At 38.8% G+C, this 24,431-nt stretch overlaps 1 protein-coding gene across 3 annotated transcripts in view; it reads right to left on the bottom strand.

The window, feature by feature from the left end:
• Window positions 1-775: 775 nt before the first annotated feature.
• The window catches only part of LOC134536064 (uncharacterized), a 31,388-nt gene continuing 7,732 nt past the window's right edge, over window positions 776-24,431 (bottom strand). For 2 of the 3 annotated variants that reach the window (XM_063375594.1, XM_063375595.1), the window contains one exon: window positions 776-3,303. In XM_063375594.1, coding sequence (XP_063231664.1) covers window positions 1,153-3,291 — 2,139 coding nt within the window. In that variant the 5' untranslated portion in view covers window positions 3,292-3,303 and the 3' untranslated portion in view covers window positions 776-1,152. Of the gene's footprint in view, window positions 3,304-6,781; window positions 6,926-24,431 lie in introns of those variants that run through there. The other variant, XM_063375593.1, reaches the window with a different exon arrangement.

Genomic DNA, 24,431 nt, shown 5'->3' on the forward strand with positions numbered 1-24,431 from the left:
CTGTACTTTTAGATGTAAGAAGAAGAATTTCATAAGTAGGCTAAAAAATATTGAATGTGATTTAAATTTTCTTAGTAACTGCCAAATATGTTCTAGAAAACCTAGCATTAATAAAGAAACATACATAATAACTACTTGTTATTAAGAAAGTAGCGGAAAAAATCACTAAATACCATTTTTTAGAAAAAAAAATGGTATAGAAGAATGCATTCTGATGTACATAAAAAATTAAAAATAAATAATAAATAATATGCATGTATAACAAATATTAATATAATATATTAAAATATTTAAAAAATAATAAATATATAAATATAGTATTGTTTAAAATCATAAATAAATTAGTAGCTGGCGTCACATATTTAGGTTTCCCTCATGATCACAGACTAGGGCTCTGAGATACATCAGTCCTTGTTTACCCATGATATTAGAAAAAAAAACACTTATTATTGCTATGGGAATACTTTGCAGCTTCTAGTTAATTACATACTACACTTTCAGATATAAAGGTCTCAAACTGTGCTCTCGAGAATGCTCACGGCATTACACTTTTTTTTTAAATTGCTCAGGGACATGTAATGTTCAATGTTGTGTTTTTGAGGGTACTCATGACCCTGGGATTTACATGTCCATACTCAGAAGGCTATCTTTCTTCATTACCTTGCACTGAATATCACCAAATGCACTACAACAAGGAATCAACTGGAGTATTTTGGTTTCATGCGCATATTAGTTACAATACCTGTCCAAGGCTAACAAACCGGAACTAATATCAATCCTCAGCTTCAGGAATTTTATATTGTTGGTCGATGTATTATATTACATCCTATACTATGCTCTTGAAAATAAAATGAGTTCAGCTGTAATATCTCATTTCCAACATAGAATAATTGCATTGGCTGAAAGGGAATATTGCACTTACTGCTAGGCCACTTAGGGTGTTTGGCATTAGGGAACACAATTTCATACAAAGATAGTTCTGGCTCATGTGGTAGATAGATTCCAGTAAAAAGCTTTTGAAATTAATTTTCGTACAGGAATGGTTTAGTATCGTAGCCAATAAACGTCCATGATCTACACGAAATGTCATCTTGCATTTGATGAAATTTGAGGTTCAGCAGTGGGGAGTTCTTCAGATGCAACATAATTTAACTACATTGTCTCGAGAAACACATTGTCTTCATTACTAGGCCAGTAAAAATACTCAGAATACTGCAAAGGAATTTTCATGCAGCCACCATAAATGACCATTATTGGCCAAAAGAGCACAGTGCTTAAATAACTGTTCCATTTGGGATATTTGGTGTACTGCAAACAATTGTCATTAAAGGCAATGTTCGAGGATGATTCACACGTAAGGGGTAAGTTTATTCCAAACAAGTTCCCGTGGATATACTCAGGACACAAAAATTGTAAGGTCTCCCAGCCACTACACTTGGGTTGTTCTTGTCCAAGTAGTAAAATATTTCTCATATTTGGGTATAGATGATGCCCGAAGAACTGCGATGCGATGTTTTCGTAATCATCATACAATGTTGTTGACTCTAAGGGTATGTAGGTACCAGTGTCATGTCCTGGAAAATACTTCTGGTATGGAAGTGGCACTGACTCATAGCTACTGTACGTGGAAAATTTTGGCCAAAATTGCACCTTGTTGCTAGGATCAAGTTCTTCGTGGTACTCCCCATACTGTGAAGGTATGTTCTCATTGCCACCACAGTTAAACTGTATTGTTCCGTGTTTCTCATTGTATACATCATCGAGCCATTCAGGAGACTTGGTATAAGTTATTGGAAATTTCTCATAGCCACAGCAATTTGGTAAGCTTGGCTCAAATTTCAATATGGTTCCAGTACCACACCACTGAGAATACTTCGAGTTTGGCAGCAGCGTTGATTCGCAGCAGTTGCGCTTTGATGGTTTTGTATTACGCAGCAGCTTGTTGTTATCATTATTCTTACTAAGGTATTCGAGAGTCTGTGGTAAAATTTCCATCGCTTCCATGCTTGCCGACATTGACTCATTAGGCATATTTAACTCAGTACTATCATCTTGAGAGTTATCTGAATGCTGCAGTGATATTGGATCATAAATGTTATTATTGTTTGAATATGGTAGATTGGGTCCATTTACGGTTTCATTACTACCATTATGATTTTTCAGTACTTTTGTTTCGTGGCCACTGTATTCTAATACATTTGGCTGGGAAAACATCTTGATCTCAGTACTGTCCTCTGAAGAGTAATCTGAATGCTGCAGTGATATTGGATCATAAACGTTATTACTGTTTGAAGATGGTAGATTGGGTCCATTTACGGTTTCATTACTACCATTATGATTTTTCAGTACTTTTGTTTCGTGGCCACTGTATTCTAATACACTTGGCTGGGAAAACATCTTGACCTCAGTACTGTCCGCTGGAGAGTAATCTGAATCCAGCAGTGGAATTGGATAATATGTGCTATTATTGTTTGGAAGGGGTAGGTTATGTCCATTTTCGGTTTCATTATTACTGTTAAGATTTTTCAGTGTTATTGTTTCGTGGCCACTGTATTCTAATACACTTGGCCAGTAGGGTATGTTGGATTCAGTGCTGTTATCTCGAGGAAACTCCGTATTAAACAAAGATAACACCCAGTGGCAGTCATATAAAGGTGGTTTTGGATCAGATGTGAATTTCTTTCCAGTACTACCTAAATGGTATTCTGGGTCCTGGTGCGAAATTTCTTCCCCTTCCTCGGTCTTAGAAAGTTTGGTTCCATTTCCACGACCCTCGGACTTTTCCCAGAACAAGAGTAGCATCGCTCCGTGGACGTTAAACTTGGATGATCTTTGCGCAAGGGACGAGTTCATTTCAGAGCTGTGATTTTGGGCGCTCTCCGAGAATACTGCTGTAACAGCCCCATAGGTGCCGAACTCGGACCGTTTCTGCGCTAGGGTCGCATTTGTTTCGTTTCCATGCTCCGGAGCGAAGCCCGAAAACAACAGCAATGCATTTCTGTTGAAGACACTTGCGGAAGATTCTTGCCCGGACTCCGAGGTGCGCTTAGAATCGCTGCCTTGACGATTATCGGTGTGTTGCAGAGGGATTGCCTCGAAGACACCTTTTATGAATGGTTTTAGAAAGGTCCCAGCTCCGTTCCCTTGGATATGCTCCAGGTTCTGCAGTGCTACAGCATATTCGGATGGTATTGGTCCACTGGACTGCCGAAGACCACCTCTTTGGTCTTGTGAACTCACCTGCTGCTTAAGGTGGAGTGCCATGGTGGCGCTGTGTACGGCCAGTAACATTAATGCAGTGACCTGCAATCAATAAAAATTTATTTCATACATTAATTTTTTCAAAATTATTTTAGACAAAAATTAAAATTTACTATGTACAGTTGTTTCTCAATAATCCGACAGGTAAGGGACCAGGGGCGTGTCGGATTACCGAAAATGTCGGATTATCAAAGATGTTTTTTTCTCAATGATTTTGAACACAATGAAGTTAACAAAAAGTACCAAACAATATAAGTAATGTAATTTATTAAAACTAGGCAACGAAATGGCGGTATATATAAGTTTTTAAAAGAATTACGGAAAGAAAGTAAAGTAAAATGTACAGTACATATGTAAAAAAAAGTACATACTACATACTACATATTTAAACATTAAAAAAATTCTGTGATTTTCTTCTGCTTCTTCTTAAGCAGGCAGTCCGTTATTGCTTGTTCTTGAATGCCTTTTAACATCAAAATTTTTGAAAAATCTAACTCTCTCTCCTCGCACCAACGAAGCAAAGTTTTGGTTGCCGATAACGCTTCATCACAGCTGATAGTGAAGTTTTTCTCCGGCATTGCCTCCTCGATCACTTCGTCATCTACTGTCGTGACTTCCTGGATTATTTCTGCGTCTGTCACATCAGTAGCAAGGTTGTCTTCAATAATCCGTCTTGAACTCTTCAATTGATGCTGGCGCAAGTTCCACTTCGTTACAAATTTCAAGTATAGCATCCAAAATAGATTCAGAATCATTGGATGCAGAGTTGCATGTTGCAAGATGTGGGTTATTAGGCCAAATATTCTTCCAAGATTTTATCAGTGTTGTGCATTTTAGTTGCTGCCAGTAAACGCGGCATTCAAAATCGCATCCTTAATGTTGAAGGATTCCAAAATTTTTGCAATGTCATCATTAGGTTGACTGACAACATCCATTAAAATGCGCTTTTTGTAATGTGCCTTGAGAGTCTTTATGACGTTTTGGTCCATTGGCTGGATCAAAGCGGTCGTGTTTTTTGGTAAGTACATTACCTCAATGTACCCATTGGCAGTTTTAACTTTTAATTCATCCTTGTCAGGGTGTCCGGGTGCGTTGTCAAGCAACAGAAGGGCTTTCACTGGTAACTTCTTATTTTTAAAATCTTGCTTAACTTGTAGGACAAAGCTGTTAGTGTACCAATCATGAAAAACTTCTTTGGTGACCCATGCACGGCTTTGAGCCATGTAGGTTACTGGTAGAGATTCGACCTTCACATTTTTCAGCGCATGTGGGTTTTTTTATTTACCAACAACAAGCAGTTTTAACTTATGAGTTCCTGACGCATTCGCACATACCATCAGGGTGATTCGTTCTTTTTGTAATTTTCTCCCAGAAACTTTTTTTTCCTCTTCAGTAACAAATGTTTTTGTTGGTAGCTGACGCCAATCTAAGCCGGTTTCATTGGCGTTGTAAATATGTTCAGGAACTAGGCCAAGCTTATTGATTTTTGCGTCCAACTTTCCGATGAACTCCTGGATTTCAGACTCGTTAGCAGACACTTTTTCGCCACTCATCTGCATAAATCTTATACCATGACGTTTCTTGGAAGTTTTCAAACCACCCTTGACTAGCGCGAAAGTCAGTTTTCTTTGTTATTTCTTGGTAAAAAAAAAACTGGGATTTTTGTTTCAAAATGTCTCCTGAAATAGGTGCATTCCGGTTCCGTTGCTGTTTGAACCAAATAAAAAGAGCGTCTTCGACCTCGGGTAACTCGCTAGTCCTAAGAGTTTTTTCTGTTCGTGGGTTCATCTTCAACAGACTTCATGAATTTTTCAATTTTTTCCCCCCATTTTTCACAATATCGTAGACAGTAGGTCGTCCGGTGTCATACACTTTAGATATTGCACTCGGAGTTTCTGCACGGTCTATTCGTTTAATAATTTCCCATTTTTCAGATAAATTTAATGTTTTATGTTTACGTTTCACACTTGTGCTTGCCATTTCTAAACTTTCACTAGACGCACAAAGCAAACAGTGTAAATACAGTCAGCAGTAGTAATACTGAACGTCCGATCTACACTACAACTGCGCACTTACTGATCTGTCCTCGCGAAATAAGTGTACAGATCCCGGGGGAGGGGGGGGGGGAATTCATGTCGCTGCAGGCTTGTATTGTTTCCACAACAAACAGCTGGTAAGACTGCTGGCGGCGCGTTGAGACTACCGAGTACGTCGTATTAAAAAGTGTCGGATTATCGAGGGACAACTGTAATATCAGATAAATATGCATATCCCCTATGCGTTTTCATACATTATAAGTCTACAGTATTTACAGAAATTATTTACTGTGTATCTTTTAACTTCTTAAAAACCCGAAAACAAATAACGATTTTCAATTCTTGAATGACATTTTAAAATTGGTAATACAATATCTGACTTTTTTCTATAAAGACAACAAGTATAGAGTGTATGTAGTTTCTTAGTCGTTGAGGTAAACAATGTAAACAGAATTGTTAAATATACTGCAGGTATAATCAGCAAACAAACATAATGTTAATTCCCCTCCCCTCGCAAAATACAGTATTTATAATTCGTTTCAGTTATGAAATCATGTAAATTGCAGGGGAAAATAACCATTACAATTTTCTTTAACATATGGACATGAAGTGTCGGTATAATGAGGCAAGGTTAAAGTGTTAGAAATAAAACAATACAATAATTAAAGAGAAAAATGAGCTTGTACACGCATTAGAAGTTATACTTTTTGTTTAGTTTTAAAGTATCTGTTAGACTGCTACTTTTTGTTAGAAAATATGAATAAAAGACAGCACAGCATTAGTAATGTTTTAGACAGCCAAAAAAAATAAAAAATTACGAATAACTTTGACTCCATGTGCTTGTTACAACATAGTTTTCTTTGCTAGTGAAATACACTTAATTTTAAAGTTGCAATTATGTCTTGTTGTAACTATTCAAGTTCACGAAGTGTATTCCAGAAGAGTTTCACTATCGTAAGATTCATTTGTCACATCAATACGCTTCGTACATCCCCCAATGTTCACGAAAGTTAATTTATACGTGTACCTGTTACCACACGCGGGTACGAAATCTTGACGACTTTGGCTCGTGGCTAAAGCAGAAACACGCATGCGCATTGGACATTCAACCTGTTATATTTCCTTTGAGTGATGCGCTCTCATTCCATTATATTTCTGTCGCATACTAAAATTTTTACCGTGAAAGCACATAAAGAATTATAAGTTCTTTAACAGTTTTTTATGGAAGGTTATCAAAGTACGTAAGTGTCAAGGAATGGTTTAAAAACGAATTAATTTCTGGCCAAAGACTGTTTTTAAAATATTTCATACATGTGAAAAAAGTGTAACACTAAATCATCAACAATGCGTTTAGCGTATTATGCGGAAGTTGAGATATCGTAAATTAAGATAAGAGGTAAACGGGAACAATAAATTACACCAAATTAGAATAATCGAAACTACGTATTTGAAAATTAGTACGCAGCGAATGCACGCATACATACCTTTGCTAGCATGTTGCGTTTCTTGTGTGTGAATGTTGGAACACAACTGTATTATTTGAGCTGCATGACCGTGGTTTATAGTCACGGTGGATAAGACTTGACTTCGCTGTATTCTTGGCTTCCACTTCGTTAGCACTTAAGATTCTTTTGTAACACCAAGTAAGGAAAAAAAATTGAAATACGACATCTCAAAAGCTCGCTCAATTAAGTATATCGCTCTCAGCATGCATATCGCGTTGCAAGAAAAAAAACATTTCACACACTAATGTGAACATCAGTCAAACAATATTCGAAAACGTTCAATTCAAGAGATTAACTTAAGTAGTCCAATTCTGCATATATCTATATTAATAGAAATATTATATCGAAGCGAATCTAACAATTGACATGTTAACGAATTATTATTTTTTGTTCAGTAAAATGAATTCTGAGAAACAGCTTATTACCAACGTACTGAATTTTGCAGGAGAAATGTGTATTTCATAAAGCATCTTAGAACCTTAAGTTTTTACTATCCTATTCTTGCTTAAACATAGATGATGCGGTTTAAAAAAAGAAGAGAGATTTATATAAATTAACTATGTCTGATGAGATAAGAATTTAAGTTTGAACTAACGTAACATCACCTGATTTCAGACATTTTTTTTTAAATTTTTTTATAGGATCATTTTTGAAAAGCAGCCTGAGTGTTGAAAACAGCAATATGACGTATCTTTAAAATTGGACAATTTTCCATCACTAAAATATTTCAGAAGAACCAGATACATACGCTGTTTAATTAGTGTTTTCGCAACAATAACTGAACATCAGGGGCCGATTTCACAATAGTACCAGTTTTTAACTAACCAGTTAAAAGGTTAAATTTTACAACATTCGTTAAAATATACAGTTACAAGTAGTTCACAAAAGTACTCTTGTAAATTAGTAATGACATGTGAATTTTCACAAGTTTACAAGTTATTCACATGTAAGCTACAAAAAAAAAATCTGAGTTAAATAACGATTATCTAGGGTATCCGGCTTCACACGGACAGATAAAGTTATATATATATATATATATATATATATATATATATATACACACACACACACATAAATCATCTTGTAACGCGTACAAGCTTTTTGATGTGTAACATCTTAGCTCTCAGTATACGACATTTGATAGGAACAGAAGTCGCATGGAACGGAAATGTGCAACCGTGGGGCTGCCATCTGAGGCGGATGGAGCGAAACAAAGTTCACAAAGACAAAGGGAAAATTTGTAGTATCAACATTTTAGTGAATTTTAACAAGATGTGGGCTGTATTTTAATAAAATTCCAAGTCAGAAACCAGGTGTAAAGCCGGCATTTAGTATTTTTTCAAGACTTTTGCTCTTTTTTCCAAAGACGTTATATTAGGATAGTTTTAATTTTGGTCTGCAAATCGAATATTGTTAAAATAAATTTGAATTTTAGGACCAAATACGAGAATTAATTAGTACTTTTTTTTAGTTTCTTTAACCCGGAAAGAAAATTCTCTTACCCCCATCCCTTTTTTTTAACCGCTGGTTTTTCAGAGTTTCGGGAAAAGCGAATTTTTATCGATTTGTTAATGATAGGTATACTATAAAAAGGCTCTTTTTTACGACAAAAATTACATGCGTACGGTTACTTCAAAATTGTGTTCCACATGATAAAATCTTGAATATTTTGATATATTAAAATATTAAATTTCGCTTTAAAGTTTCTAAAAAAAATTAGCATAAACTAAAACACATATTTAATCAACAAGAAAATTTCACAGACAAATATGGATAATGAAGGGGAGTGGGGTGGAAAGAGGTTGTTTAGGATATGTACACTTCACACTGTACCAACTTGAAGGAACAATGTGAGTGGTTCCATAATCCCCATTTAAATTTAAATTTTTTTTTTTTTATAAAACTGGTATCCTTGCGAGAGTTGCCTCGCCGTGACGTTAAAAGCAGCTGACAAATTCACGGCAGTCGCTCGAAGTTGGGTTGTTGTCCGGAGAGCGCGCAGCGGGGCTTAATAAAGAGCCGTGGTCTGGTGCGGCGAGGGTAGGGGGTTGTGGGGGTTGAAGGCATTTTTATCCCTCGTCATTCTCCAACCCCCTCCCCCCCTATTCCACCTCCACGAGCGCGCAAAACCCGAAATTGCTACCCTCCCTGGTGCAGCCTACAAAGCCCAATTACACCGGACGCGTTTGTCCGCCCGCTGATTTATTCCGGAGCGAACTCGCGAGGATTTTGGGGAGGGGGGTCGATGGTAGGGGGTTGGATCGGGGTTAGCAATTGGGGAGGGGGTGGAAAAGTGAGGGGGGGATGAAAACAACGGTGCTCAAATTGCGTGCGAGGGCAAGCGAGCTTGCGTTCGGCTCGCCCCCGGTACCGAAATGAAAACTCGACACCGTTAACCGCGAACAACGTTATTCCACCGAACTTCAATTGAATTTATACAGACAATTAAAAAAAAAGAACAGACCGTGCCATGCGGTACTCTGGAAATTAAAGGATTCCGGGATATATTTTTTTTCTCGCAACGATATATTTTTATTGTATCGGGTAACTTGGTCCAGTCATTATTATTTGATTTTTTTTGCCCCGGAGTTTTGCGGACACCTGACTACCGGATGAATATTAAAAAAAAAAAAAATCCGGTGCGCGAGTGATGATTTGAAACCAGTCCCGAGTGGAGTTTCGCAATTGACCCACTAAGAATTTTTTTTTCAAACGAATTGATGATAAAACCATTCATTATTTTTTTTTAAAGGACGAGTAACTGAAGCGGGTGTTTTGTTGTCTAACTAAACATTATTATTTGGATATTTTTGTTCCAGATAATGCATTTTTTTTCAAAGTGATAGGCGATGTCGTATAAAAATAAGATAACGGTTTCAATTTATTATAAGACTGGTCATTAAGAGGCCACTCCAGTGTTTCAGGGGCACTACGCAACCCGCGTTAACCTCATAAGATTCAATGCTATTTTCATTTTGCTTATAACTTATTAGCTAATATAGATTTCGACATGATGCTTGCTTGATATGTAAGACAACGATGCTCTTATCAGAGCCCCTTTCTTCAAAAATGTGCATAAATTATGGTTTTATTCTAATCTTTACTAATATGCATAAGTGTATTGTCTAGGTTTGAACCATAATTTATGCACGTTTTTGAAGAAAGGGGCTTTGATAAGAGCATCGTTGTCTTACATATCAAGCAAGCATCATTTCGAAATCTATATTAGTTAATAAGTTATAAGCAAAATGAAAATAGCATTGAATCTTATGAGGTTAACGCGGGTTGCGTAGTGCCCCTGAAACACTGGAGTGGCTTCTTAAAAACTTAATTTACGAAACTGTTTATGTTTCGGCGAGAGGGAATTTCGATTACTGAGCCCCGTTCGAGAAAATATTTAAAAGTTTAAATTAGGATCGAAGGAAAATTGCTTTTTCAATAATAATAAAATTAAAAAAAAAAACATTTGATTTCAACATATTTTTGTATGTAACGATTTTAACGAATTCCGTTCAAATAATAATATCATTCTTCTACTAGACACAAAAATAAACATTTATAGGTCAAAGGGCTTAAAAATTATATTTCCATGATAAAGATAATGCGCTCAAAATATCAAAGTAGGATCTACATAAAAATGACATGTTTGTGTTACGTTTTATTTAATTTTTAAATAAAATACACATGCAAAAGTTAATATACCCAAGGACAAAAAGTTACGTGCAACAAAAAATTACGATAGTACGCAATGTTTCTTACATTCTCCGTATATCATTTCTGTGTATGTTTGAGATTTCTTAAACAATAGCGATCCAACATAACTGGATTTATTGTGGCCACCAATAAACATGAAATAATTTCGCAAACTTGACAAAAAATCTTGAATAGTAACAACAAAATTTTTCTTGTCACTAACAGGCCACTTTGTTAAAAACAGCAACATTATTTTTTTTTTCAACACGAAATAATTGGTAAGGGTCTTTATTGAAAAGCATATTTTGTGACGGATATAAGCCGCCACCCCCCCCCCCCCCCCCCCCCCCACGCCTTCAGTGATACTTTAAAAATTAGTTACATTCGTTCGTCTCTATATTCTATATGTTTAATACTGTTGCCCTCAAAAGTATATAAAGACTTACCAGACTGTTTAATTTACAAGCCATCTACTGAACCAGTTGGGAAGGCACTATGTCGTCACATGATTCATAGTGCAGGGACCTGAAAAATTCGTGATAGTATCTGACTGTGCGTTGCCTGTCAGTCAATCAGTGTCAATATTTTCTTAGGTAGATTATATTAATTTTTTTTGTTTTGTTTATTTCGGGGTGTGTCAAACTACCGTGAGCGAGTTAAAATTATATTAAAATTGTGTAATGGTGTACATTATAATTTGTCTCCAATTAGTCGCTCGAATTTTTCGACTCATAAGCCGTTTTAGCACCACGGGGGAGTCCTGCCGAACAGAAGGATCGATGCGCTATTTGCGATACGGTCGCTTGAACCGAGCGATATGATGAAAGTCGACGACCCGACACATGGAAAGGAGGGGGGGGGGGGGGGAAAGGGAGGAGGGTGGAGTGGAAGTCCCAATTTGCGTTCTTTTCGGCGGCAACGCATAGTTCGACACCCGACGCGGTTTCGCCTTTCATAAAAACCGGCACACCTACTCCCCCTCCTCCATAACCATACCGTGTTTGATTTCATTTTTGCGTCGGCGTGCATAAAGCCACATCGACTGATCTGTTCCGCTGAATGACCAGTCACCACAGCGAAACAATACCTAACGGTCACGTGTGCAAGCTTTCTCGGGTTCGTCGTTTCACAGCGATTTGGAATTAGTTTCTTCTAGCTGTTTGGTGACATACTTTTTGACGTGACAACGTCTAATAAATCGATGAACGCCGGCTGCACGCACGAAAAAGTGTCCCGTAACGCACATTGTCCCGTTACGCTGTGTCCCGTTACGCTCATTGTACGCTTGCGCCGCATCTATTTCTCTTCCACTTGATTGGAACAACCATCGATTTGACTTTTTCGAGGCACATTAAACTTGAAACACTCCCATTCGTTTCCTACTTTTCCTATCATCGTCCTATCCTTAACAGAATAACACAGATTGGAAGAAGTTAAATAGCAAACATGTATAAAAGTTTTAGTTAAAATAATCTCTTCGTTAAAGTAATAAACATATTTGAATTAATGAGTGCTAATAAAAGTAAATTTATCAATTAAATTGTAGATTTAATTTCACTCCTTTGTAAGTATCCATACAAAATAGTGATAATTCAATAAAAATGATTCAATTTGATTCATAAAAGTATGCAATCATTTAATCAATGTTTTGTTATGACGTTGTCACGTTAAACTATCGTCCGTAAACCGACTTTACAGACAACCAATTTTTTTTGACGTGTAACATCCTAGCTCTCGGTGTACGGGGCATTTGGCGGGAGTTATTTCGTGAACGGAAAGTCACCACTGTGCTGCCATCTGTTGCGGATGGCGTGAACCAATAGTTCACAAAGCCAAAGATAAAACCGGATGGTATCAACTGTTTAGTGAACTTGAACAAGATGGGCAGTTATTTTAATTAAATTTCACTTTCGAAAATCAGAATGCAAAGCTAGGTTTTGGTATTGTTCCAAGTCTTTTTTCGCTTTTATCGGAGCCGTTCCAATATATAGTTTGAAAATTTCTGTCTTCTAACCAAATGATTCATAGTCTACGTAGCTACTCCGGAAACGAATTCTAGTGTTGGGTACTAGGACTGAAAGACTCACTACCATGTGTTTTTGTACATGTAACTGAAATAATTATGTAATATTGCAATTTTTTTTATTTGTTCATTTACTTGAAAGCAACTGTATTGCTACAAAAAAAAATGTTCGTAGTAATAGTGGGTTCGGATTCATTCTCGGGCATTTCTGCCTTGTGTTGTCCCGGTGCCTATATTGGTTAAAATTATAATGTAAACCGTCTTCCAAATGGCTTTCCAGTACTAGCTGTGCTCATTAAAAGGCACAAAAGAAATAAAATTTAATTTTCCCATTGTTAAAAAAAATATGCTTGTATAAAAAAATCAATCAAAAATTTTAATTGTGCGTTAATTTTGCGTGGCAAGAAAATTTCAATCTTGCTCCCAAAAACAATATTTTCTATACTTACATGAGAAAAAAAAAACATAACAATGTGTAGGCACAAAATTTACAATTTTTTTCCTTGGAGCATTACAAACAATTTCTTGACAACTAGTTTCCAAAGGGATCTTTTGTAAAAAAAAAAATTCCATGCAGTTGGTAGACTGATGTAAGCTTTTGGGCATACGCCATTGCTAATCACAAGTATGTCTGCAGAAGAAAACTACAAAAAACCCAAAATACAAAAACGCAAATTAAGCAAACAAGATATAAACACCACATAATATTCCATAACAGGAATGTGGTCAACAAACAAAGAAAAACAAAGAAAAATGTATTAAGAGAACAAAAAAAAAAAACACAAATGATGACAGCACCAAAATATTGAACCCAAAAAAATTCAGCACAACAATTGAAACGAGAAAAAAACACGACAAAACGAAAAAGATGAAACAAACACAGAATTATACACTTGTGTGAACATCAGTGATGAACCAGGCTAAACTGAGTCAACAGGGCTAATCCTTCGAACCTCGAGAAGTAATCGAACTCGCGTCGGATAGGTGGATCTTCCTCCCGAACCTGAGCCGGTGAAATTACGCCTGCCAGCGCAGGAGCCGTCACATTAGTCCGTCCGCGGCTGTTTGGGCGGTGTGGCGAGGGGTGTGTTTGGGCGTAAGAACGTCGCGATGTGGAGTCTGAAGGGGGGTAAAAAAAAAAAAAAGAATTAGGGGTGGTCGGGAGGGGTGAATAAGTTTGAGGAGGGGTACATTTATCATCGAGAGACCCCAAGCTAACGAGGGTGGCTGTGTGTGTGTGTGTGTTCGCGCGCGCTAGCAGACAAGCTGCACCATAACTCATCTGGCGTGAGCGCTGATTACCCTCCAATACTTGGTGATGGATGCAGGCCTCGTCTACGCGGGAGAGAATTGAGGAATTTCTGTGAAGAGGGCAGACCTGGGGAAGATGGAGGTCGAAGAAGCGAATTAAATAGCAAATTAAAAAAAGTTAAATATATGCAGCTCGCTGCTGTCCCGCTCACTTAATTTTTTTTTTTAGGTTCGTGAAACATTTTTTTTTGTATCCCACCGCCAGGACTTGATAAAAGCTTGCGAGAGAGTTAATGAGCTCCTATTTATTATAAAGAGCCGTTTTAAAAGTCAACCGCTGGGTGACAAGAACTCACCTTCGTGGGACGAGCAGCGTAGCACAAGACATTAATCACAATTAAATAATTTTGGTGTGGGGGGGGGGGGGGTAATATATATTAACCCATTTGTTAGTTTTTAAACTTTTCGGACTGGCACGCGTCCATTACATTTTTTTTTTTTTTAACTGTGAGACCAAGCTTTGTTCCCTGAGTTCATTGTCATTGTTGTTGGTGAAATTGAAGAGGCTAGGACCTAATGCAGTTCGCCGAACACGGCTGCCTTGATTTTGTTACCCATTTCTTCAGTTCCGAAAGCAACAAGGAGAGAGAGAAAAAAAAGTAATTTCGCGCTTTACAAAAGTGGGTGTATATATATTCACCCCTTCCCCCTCCAAAAAAAAAAATTATTGATAGGTTGTTATACAAAGACTGGTCACTGAATTCGGTATCATGCAACTTGTTTCAGATTTGAAAATTTCTCAAGCGTAGTACAAGTGGTAGCGATTTCCCAACTATCGCATGCAAAGCATCACGTGATGTTTGTTTACGCCTATCGACCACTACGCGAATTGGTTTAGAAACACTGTTGCAGGAGGAAGAAGGATAAGTACGTAGACCATTTTAGTAGGGGCGTGTATATTTTTTTTTCGAAATAATCCGATCGCTTACACGGAAATTTTGCGGGTTCGTTCTGGCCTCAGGGTAGAATAAAAAGTCATAGGTGTGCTCAACCCACGTTGGCTTTACCACTGATGGATTTCTTAGCGAGAAAACATTTTTATTGCTGCTAATTGGCTCTGATTACTTGTCTCCTAGCTGGGCATCGTTGGCCCACGGTCGTAGAGGGGCGTGTCAAAACAACTGCGGTCCAATCATGAACACAGTGCGAGAGCGTTACGAAAATTCCGATCGCACGAGGGGAATCGTTAGGTACGTGCTGGGGGAACCGGTAGAGGAGGAGAGTGCGTCAGCGGCGACGCCACTCCAACGCATGCGCTAGCGGTCGAATGGGAAGCCTTCTTTTCACAGCCGAGAGAGCCAAACGCCCGATCGTGCATCTTCGGTTTATTTTTTGGTCATTGTAAATAAATATGGCTGTGTTGATAAAAGGATACTAATGGTCAGTTAGGTTAGGTTAGCTACATTATAAATACTTTAAAACATTGTGGACGGTTGATTTGGTTAGGATAGCTACATTAAAGATACGGAAAAAAAAAAAGCATGGACTTCGGGGAACTACGGGTTTTGGCTCTCTCTCGTCTGTGAAAAGAAGGCGTCCCTAACGTAGTATGCTGTATGCTAGTTTGTTGTAACGGCCGGAAAGGGAGTCGGCAGGGGAGAGGTGGAAATGACGCAGCAGTGATGCTAAGGAGTTCTCGTAATGATGCTTGTGTTTGTCTACACCTCAGTTATTTTTATATAATACCCCGCATCCTTACTATTCTCATTAATTATCTCTTGTTCAATAATAACTACTAATTATTTATCTCTGTCTATACCTAACAAGCATTTGAAGTTTCACTTCTGTCTCGCGTAGACTCCTCGCACACACTATTTGTATATCGTGGGCTTAGTGGAAAAAGTTGGTAAGTCCATTTTTTTGTGAAAATGGGTTAACTTCACAGATGAAGTTGTAAGGGCAATATCTTCGGCAAGAAAACGTTTGGAAGTCCAAATAATGAATGATTGTGGACGTTTTCTTCTAGCTTTATTTCGGCAAGTCCATTACCTATAACGCTATTCTAGGCAAGCAAAACTTGGTAAGTGAACTAACAGTCTTTTTCCAAAAATTGGATTTACCGACTTTTTCTACTAAGCCCACGATATCTTCTAATATTTAAATTTTGTCTCTGTTTGACCATATGACATAATACGTATAATTCTTTGTTACTAACAGTGACCGCACGTACTAATAGTTACTCCTTGGATATAACAATTGAGGTTTGGAAGTGTTTTTTTTTTCTTTCTTTCAAAATGTATACACCTGTAATAATAACTATCAAAAGTCACAAGTTTATTGTTTCAGAATAGTAAAATTAAAATTATAGTAAAACTTGTTATAATTATTGATAGTATATAATAATGTTAACAAGCCGAGTGGTATCAATGTGGCAACAGTGCGCGCCATTAGCTCTGCATTGCGATCTCAGCGCAGAGACAGACTGCATCAGAGCGAATGCCGCCTGTCGTCGGGGTCGTTCTGCGTGCACCCGGCCGAAGACGTAAGCTCTTCGGCGAGAGAGAGAGAGAGAAAGAGAGAGTGAGGGAGGGAGGGAGGGAGGGAGGAAAAAGTGGTCTCGACTTCGCGAGCAGGAGTGACGAATGGTTCCGAGTCGTCTCCGTCCCTCGGGCGAGACGCAATTGGCACGCAGCTACACCAGGCCGGAGCGACGCCGGGGTGCGAAAGGGCGGGGGTGGGAGTGTCGGGGAAAGAGAGAGAGAGAGAGAGAGAGACGCGAACAAAGGAGAAATTCGGGAGGAACAGACAGAGACCATTGGGATGCCGCGGGTCGGAAAGATGAAACCGTGAGGTAGGAGCATGGGAGTTCTGTCGGAGGTTGGAGAAGGGGGAAAGGAGGGGAGGAAGTGCCTGAAAGCAATGTGGCACGATGCCAGATTCCAGGCCGATATATTACTCCGCTCTCCGCAGTCCCTGGAAGGAGGACGATTGGTGGCGGGGGGAGGGTGGGTGTGTGGCTGCTATGGGTAAGGAACGAGGGGTCGGGATTAAGTGGCACGCCTGCGACAAGAGCCCTCCCCCCACTCCTCTTTCCAAGCCCCGGAAGGAAACTGGAAGGGCAAGAGGTTGATGAGGGGGGGGGGGGGGGTTACGAAAGAGCAGAGAGGACGCTTCTTTCGTCGCCTTAATTTACCGCCTGGGCTCTTGGCTTGCCGACGACGTGACACTTTAGCGACTGACTTCTCCATGTCCCTGCTCCAAGTCTTTCTCTTCCTCTCCCCCCCCCCTTCCTCCTTCCGCGCCCACCGACACATGTTCTTCCGCTGGTGGGGGCCACCTTTGTGAAGAGCTCACCGCCCTGCGTTACCTAGTTGAGGTGGCCGCCTGTCTTAGGCGCGCAGAGATCCAGGTGTTTTCGCGACATAAAAAAAAAAAAAAAAAACAGCTCTACGTTTATTGTTAAGTTTCTGATCACGAAACACGTTTAAAAGTCACCGCACTTGTAAATACAACTTCCGTTTAGTGGTCTCGTCTACAACGCGTACTTTTTGGAGAGTCTAAAACACGTGACTTCGACGGACTTTTTTTTTAGGTATGAAAAAATACTACACACTGTGTGCGCCTTCATCTTTAATATTGTATGGTAACCGCTTAAAGTCTCACAGAGACGCGTTATCGACGCAGGCACCGCGCGCAAGTTCTTTGCCCGGCGCGTAGAGGCGAAGAGCCGTGTGATGCGCGAGCCAATGTCGCCCTAAGCGCCCCCGCGCTCCTAGAGCGTAGCCAGAGTCTGGATTACGGAAGGGCCCTCCCTCAAGTTTTTTTTTGAAGACGTACTTTTGACACTAAATGCATTAAACATCATATGAATGATTTTTTTTTTGCACGCGCAAATCTGCACACACAGAAATATTAAAGTAAAGTTACATATAGGTATTTGTACATTTGTACATTGGGTCGTTACCACAACGCCGAAATACCACAACGCCGAACGTAAAATAACGCCGAATACCATAACGCCGAATGCCAAATTGACCGCAACGCGGACAGCTAGAAAACTGCTGTGTACCACAACGCCGAATTACAGTAACGCCGAAAAATGTACCACAACCTAACCTAACCTAGGCTAGCCTAACCTAGGCTAGCCTAACCTAGCCTAACCTAACCTAACCTAACCTAACCTAACCTAACCTTACCTTACCTAACCTAACCTTTGTGGCAGTCCTGCAATGACATTTTTCGGCGTTAATGTATTTCGGCGTTGTCGTAATTCGGCGTTGTGGTACAGAGCAGTTTTCTAGCCGTCGGCGTTGTGGTCAATTTTGCATTCGGCGTTATGGTTTTCGGCGTTATTGTACGTTCGGTGTTGTGGTGCATCCCCTTGTACATTTACATAAAAACAACTTTACCCCTACGAAATATAGTTCGCAGTAATACCGCGTTCGGATTCTTACCCAGGCGTTTATGCTTTGAGTTGACCCAGTACCTTCAATAGTTAAATGTTATTTGTAACCCGTTCCCCGAATAGATTTTCATTATTAACTGCAGACTTTAATAAGCATAATGAAACAAAATAAAGTCCAATTATTGAATATTTGACTATATTTTTCATAGTTAAAAAAATACCTGAATGAAATATCAATCAAAATATAAAATTTATGCGCCAATTTTCATAAGAAATGCTGTGTTATCATAAATTCCAAAAATAACCAAAGCCATGTGTTGTACAAGGTTACAATATGTAGCTTGTAGCTGGTGGTAACTGGTTTTACAAAGCAATCGTTTGTAAAAATTCGGGAAAAATATTTTTTTTTGCATTTTACAGCACAAGCAGGATATTCAGCTGCCTGACACACGTAATATTATTAGAGACCTGATAAACTGGCTTTATTTTCTCATACCAGGATGAACTCATACTTGCACGCTAAAGTAATTGACAGCTGGCGTAGTTTCACATTCCAGTCGGAATGGATGCGATCGGATCATTTGAATTTTTTTTAAATGTTGTTTCTTGGTTTCATGTCCTTAAGGTCGTGTTGAAAAAACCTGTCCATAATCCAACGAGGACGCAGTTCAAGTGTATAATGATCGCCATTCCACTCTCTCTCTCTCTCTCTCTCTCTCTCTCCAAATAATAACAGGTCTCTAGTTATTGTACTCCTGAATAATTCGTGTTATTTTCCCGTCACTGAGGGTGAAATTCGTAATATTTTGCACTATCAGTAGGGGCCATGCATTTTTCACGAAAATAATCTGATCGCCCATTAGACTGCAATCAAGTAGGCCTACGTCTGCGCTGGCGATCGTTTCCTTGTAGTTGGTTGTCGACCGGGGCATTCAGGATGGGTTTGCCTCCGCACTGGACGGTTGTGATTGGCGTTTTGACATTTTAACAGTAGACACGCACCTGCAATAAACTACGGACCACAGGCAATGCTAGCAATGTTTTGACACACACCTGGCCACGAAATCTTTTCGCGGAAAATTGCATGGTCCTAAATCAGTGTTCTATTCCGCCCGCTTGGGGGCTGGTAGGGGGCCTAAAAGTCCCCGGTTCGATTCCCGGCCGGCGAACCTAGACAACACGTCGCACAAGTCAGCAGCCAATGAGCAGGAGTCATTTGCCAGAGTACGTAGAGGATTGTGAAGTCTGCCATAGAGTTCAATGAAAACTCGAAATTTTCCAGTTCCTGCCGAAAGGATAAAAAGTACGTTAAAGGTCTGAATTCTGCAGTTTATATTAACAAAATGTATTCACGTAAGGTTTTGAAGTCGTACAATGTCGTATTTTCTCCCCAAGATTCAAACGCTTCCCTAAGAGAAACTGAATTTATCCCATCCGACAGCGATACTTCATCTCAATATTGTGAAAACTCGCAGGAATTCGTAGTCGAAACGCATCATGATTTTTTTTTTTTTTTAAATTTTATAATTGAAGAAGAACTGACATTTAGAAATGCATAGTAAAATAAAAGCAACCATATTAATATTTTATTTTTTCCTAGGGAGCGGGGCTTAGATAAGCCAGTGATCACCTGTTCACTTTCTTTGTTTTTTTTTTTTTGTGGAGTTATTTTCTGACGTAATTCCAGCGCGGCAAAGTAAAGGAATAAAGTGTCCAGTCTACATTTCTGCTTGAAGAGCCCACAGGACGCCATGAAAACGCCGTTGTCGCGAGTTAACGACAAGTGGAGAACGCCGAGCGTAATTTACGACGGCGAGGTAAGTTACGATCCGACGAAGCGCGCCAAAACACGCTGCTGAACGTAGAGAACTATTTTTTTTTTTTGAAACGCTGCAGCGACACGGTGCTCCCGAAATAAATCCGGAGGAACTTGGAACCCTGACAAAGGTAATTAGTTGGCTGAGCTGCCTTTGATAAACTCTGCGGTGTGCGAAGGAATCCTTCACCGGCTGGTTTTAGTTTTAAACGCTCCCCGCGTGTCTAGCTGAGTTGGCTCGCGCCGCCGTGTTGGCCGGGTGAGGCGGAGGATGGCAGCACTGTCGCCGGCTTGCGGATCCGCGCTGCCATCTATGTACGTTTGCGGAACCACTTTCTCGGGTTCTACGCGCTCGAAACATCGTTGTCAATAATAAAAATATAGATTAATTTATTAATTTTATACGTTTACTGCTAAATGTCTATAGTTCAGTAAGGGCAGGAGAAAACTATTTGAAAATTAACGTTATTATATTCCGTTCCCCGTTCAAAAAACATTCATAATACACTATATAGTATAATAAACTAGCACAGCGGCCTGGCTTCAACGGACATGACTTAACCTCATTCCTTTGTTTATGTTGATTGTTTTAGCGTACGAAAAATGAATGTCTCCATTGTGTAATCATAAGGGAAAATATTAGTATCTACCGAATAAAACCCACAACAGCACGAAAATACTAATTTAAAACCACATTACTAACCCCAACTTTAAATTAAATTTCGACGATGGTTTTTCTCAGGTCAGTTTTATAAATGCGTACGATCAAATCTCTGGTAGAAGTAAAATTATAGTATAATTGATAAAAAGTACTGGGTTTTGGATCCGGCGAAGTCATTAGATTAAAAATGGCGATGGGTCCTTCTTCCACGGAAGCCTCCGGCAGACTGACCTCCCATCACTAATTCCAAGGGATATATTACATCAGCCAGTATGATGTCATGGCAGCCATCTTGTTTTCGTCTTATGGAGGCCGCCATATTGGATCCGACATAATGTTTTCATCGGTTAGAGGGCGCTGCCGCCATATTAGTTAATTTTTTAACCATTAGAGTTTAGTAATAATTTATTATCAGGACGCCCACCATCTTGTCTACCATCTTGGCCGCCATATTGAAATTCTGTATTTTGTTAGCTTAAAATTCAAAAAACGTTCTCAAAATCATCCAAAAAATCTCCCATTAAAATAATAATTGATTAAATCCATTACAGGGATTTCTTCGATCCTAAACGGATGCAAACATGTTTATTCTAGGTAAAAACCACTTATTTAATAAATCATTTACAAAATTCTAAATGCAATTTAAGTTCCTCATCTACCAGCCTCCAGTAAGTCGATGATGACATAATGGAAAAATTCAAAAACCCATTTAAATATCAGCAATTAATTTACTGAATCATTCGAAATATCCTTGTCCGTGGTTTGATACTAGGCAGTACAGAGTTACTTAAATTTTAAATTATATATTAAACAGTCTAAGGTCTGGAATACTATACCTAAAAAAAATCACATGAACAACAGGACAGAAGAGAAAGTAGTTAGCGCGCGCGCACACACACACACACACACACACACACACACACACACATCAAGTGCCAGTAAACCATGTGGTAAAGGACCATGTGTTCGATACCCACCCACGAACTTTGTATTATATTTTCCCAACGAATTAAAAAAGAAACAACAAATCTTCATACAGGCAAAACGAATCGGGATCACGAGACACTCTTTTCGTCGATACTCCGTGAACATTTTAAACAGGTCAAATACAAAGTCATTCAACGATACTCAACGAACATTTTAAACAGGCCACGTCCCATTTTAGGCATCTCCGAACCACGAAACATTATGTTCGTTCAGGCTGGATAACAATCATAAACTTTTTCGTAGCCGCTTGCTCTTTTTATTCAATTTTGACTTGGAATGATTAGAACTTTCATCGTTTTGGTCCACTTATACAATGCTTATGTTTGCCAGGACGTTATTTTACAAATCTTCGTCCCAATTTTTTTTTGCAACTGAAATTGTGCTGTTATTTCAACACGCAAGAAAGGATAGCAATATATATTATTTTTTTTCAGTTCACGTAATGCCAGTGACGTTTTAGTGCCTTGAATCATGTTGTTGCAGAAGCGGATATTTACCAACTACAATAGCAAATCGTAGTTACTTGACGCTTCGTTCCCCATAGGTTCCGGCATTAGGCCTACTTGACATGTTTGATAGTTTTTTCCCCTGCTACTTACCAGTAGTTAAAAAATCACTCATCATCTTTCAGTATAAATCATTATTAATTTTGGATTTATTTTGTAATTTAAATAGTTAATTCACCTTACCTTTAATTTTTTTAATCTTAAATATTATATTGAAAAAATAGCCAGTTTGACAAAGAAAAATAGCAAAATTTGTTTCTAAAATTGTAGAGGTAAATAATATAGGCGACAGTTAATCGTGATGGACATATAGAATCATTACTTGTGAAATTTATTTGGTGTTCGTTAATTTTAAGTTGTCACCATAGGCGTTGGTGTGTTGGTGATGCTGTTATTTTGTGTAATTCCTTGAAGTAAACACTAGGGAGGAATAAAAAAAATTCATCCCACTTTATAAACGTTGGTTATTAGGAAATTAATAAAAACCAAAGAATTTGTCAGATAAATATTTTAAGAACAAGTATTTTTTTCCGAGGATAATCGTTAGTGAAAAAACTAATAATAAAAAAAATATGTATATTAAAGAAAATAATCAACCATGGAATATAGTGAGGACACATTAAAAAAATCCTGTAGTGACTGATATAATTAATGGGAATTCTTGATCAAGATGACTAGACTATGTTTCAAACCCTTAACCTACGTAATGATGATTCAGTGTCTTACCACTTTATCACCTAGCTTCATAGTGTTTTAACATATTTTAAATTAAGTATTTACTATTGACCTACATTCCCATAACCGTGTAAGGGATGCTTTGGAATTTATTGTAAATAAAAATGGGAAACACTAAAATACCAACCAAAAATTAGCCACAGTCAAGGCTGCTGTACCTTGCTTCTGATTGGTCTGACCATCCATCCTACAATCATGGCCACCCCGAATGACCAATCATGTCTTGACTGTTAATGTCGCTATATATGTAAATACTGCTAGAAAAACAGGACATAGTTGTCAACTACCCTTGAAGAGGGCTGCAAACAGGCACGCCGGAACGTCGGTAAAACCACTGATGATACAGACTTTGCCTCAATCCATAGGACAAGAAGTATTTTTTAAAAAACAACTAAAATTTAAGATAGTTAAACAAACAAAACATAGAAGGCACGAGTGCAGTATTTTCTCCTGTAAAATCACGCCGATTTGAAGCCATCATCAGCAAACAAAACATAGAATGCACGAGTGCAGTAGTTTCTCCTGTAAAATCACGCCGATTTGAAGCCATCACCAGCAAACAAAACATAGAAGGCACGAGTGCAGTAGTTTCTCCTGTAAAATCACGCCAATTTGAAGCCATCACCAGCAAACAAAACATAGAAGGCACGAGTGCAGTAGTTTCTCCTGTAAAATCACGCCAATTTGAAGCCATCTTCAGCAAACAAAACATAGAAGGCACGAGTGCAGTAGTTTCTCCTGTAAAATCACACCAATTTGAAGCCATCACCAGCAAACAAAACATAGAAGGCACGAGTGCAGTAGTTTCTCCTGTAAAATCACGCCTATTTGAAGCCATCACCAGCGAACAAAACATAGAAGGCACGAGTGCAGTAGTTTCTCCTGTAAAATCACGCCGATTTGAAGCCATCACCAGCAAACAAAACATAGAAGGCACGAGTGCAGTAGTTTCTCCTGTAAAATCACGCCGATTTGAAGCCATCACCAGCGAACAAAACATAGAAGGCACGAGTGCAGTAGTTTCTCCTGTAAAATCACGCCGATTTGAAGCCATCACCAGCGAACAAAACATAGAAGGCACGAGTGCAGTAGTTTCTCCTGTAAAATCACGCCGATTTGAAGCCATCACCAGCAAACAAAACATAGAAGGCACGAGTGCAGTAGTTTCTCCTGTAAAATCACGCCAATTTGAAGCCATCACCAGCAAACAAAACATAGAAGGCACGAGTGCAGTAGTTTCTCCTGTAAAATCACGCCAATTTGAAGCCATCTTCAGCAAACAAAACATAGAAGGCACGAGTGCAGTAGTTTCTCCTGTAAAATCACACCAATTTGAAGCCATCACCAGCAAACAAAACATAGAAGGCACGAGTGCAGTAGTTTCTCCTGTAAAATCACGCCTATTTGAAGCCATCACCAGCGAACAAAACATAGAAGGCACGAGTGCAGTAGTTTCTCCTGTAAAATCACGCCGATTTGAAGCCATCACCAGCAAACAAAACATAGAAGGCACGAGTGCAGTAGTTTCTCCTGTAAAATCACGCCGATTTGA

The sequence above is a fragment of the Bacillus rossius genome, chromosome 10, assembly GCF_032445375.1.
Source record: "Bacillus rossius redtenbacheri isolate Brsri chromosome 10, Brsri_v3, whole genome shotgun sequence".
NCBI lineage: Eukaryota > Metazoa > Arthropoda > Insecta > Phasmatodea > Bacillidae > Bacillus > Bacillus rossius.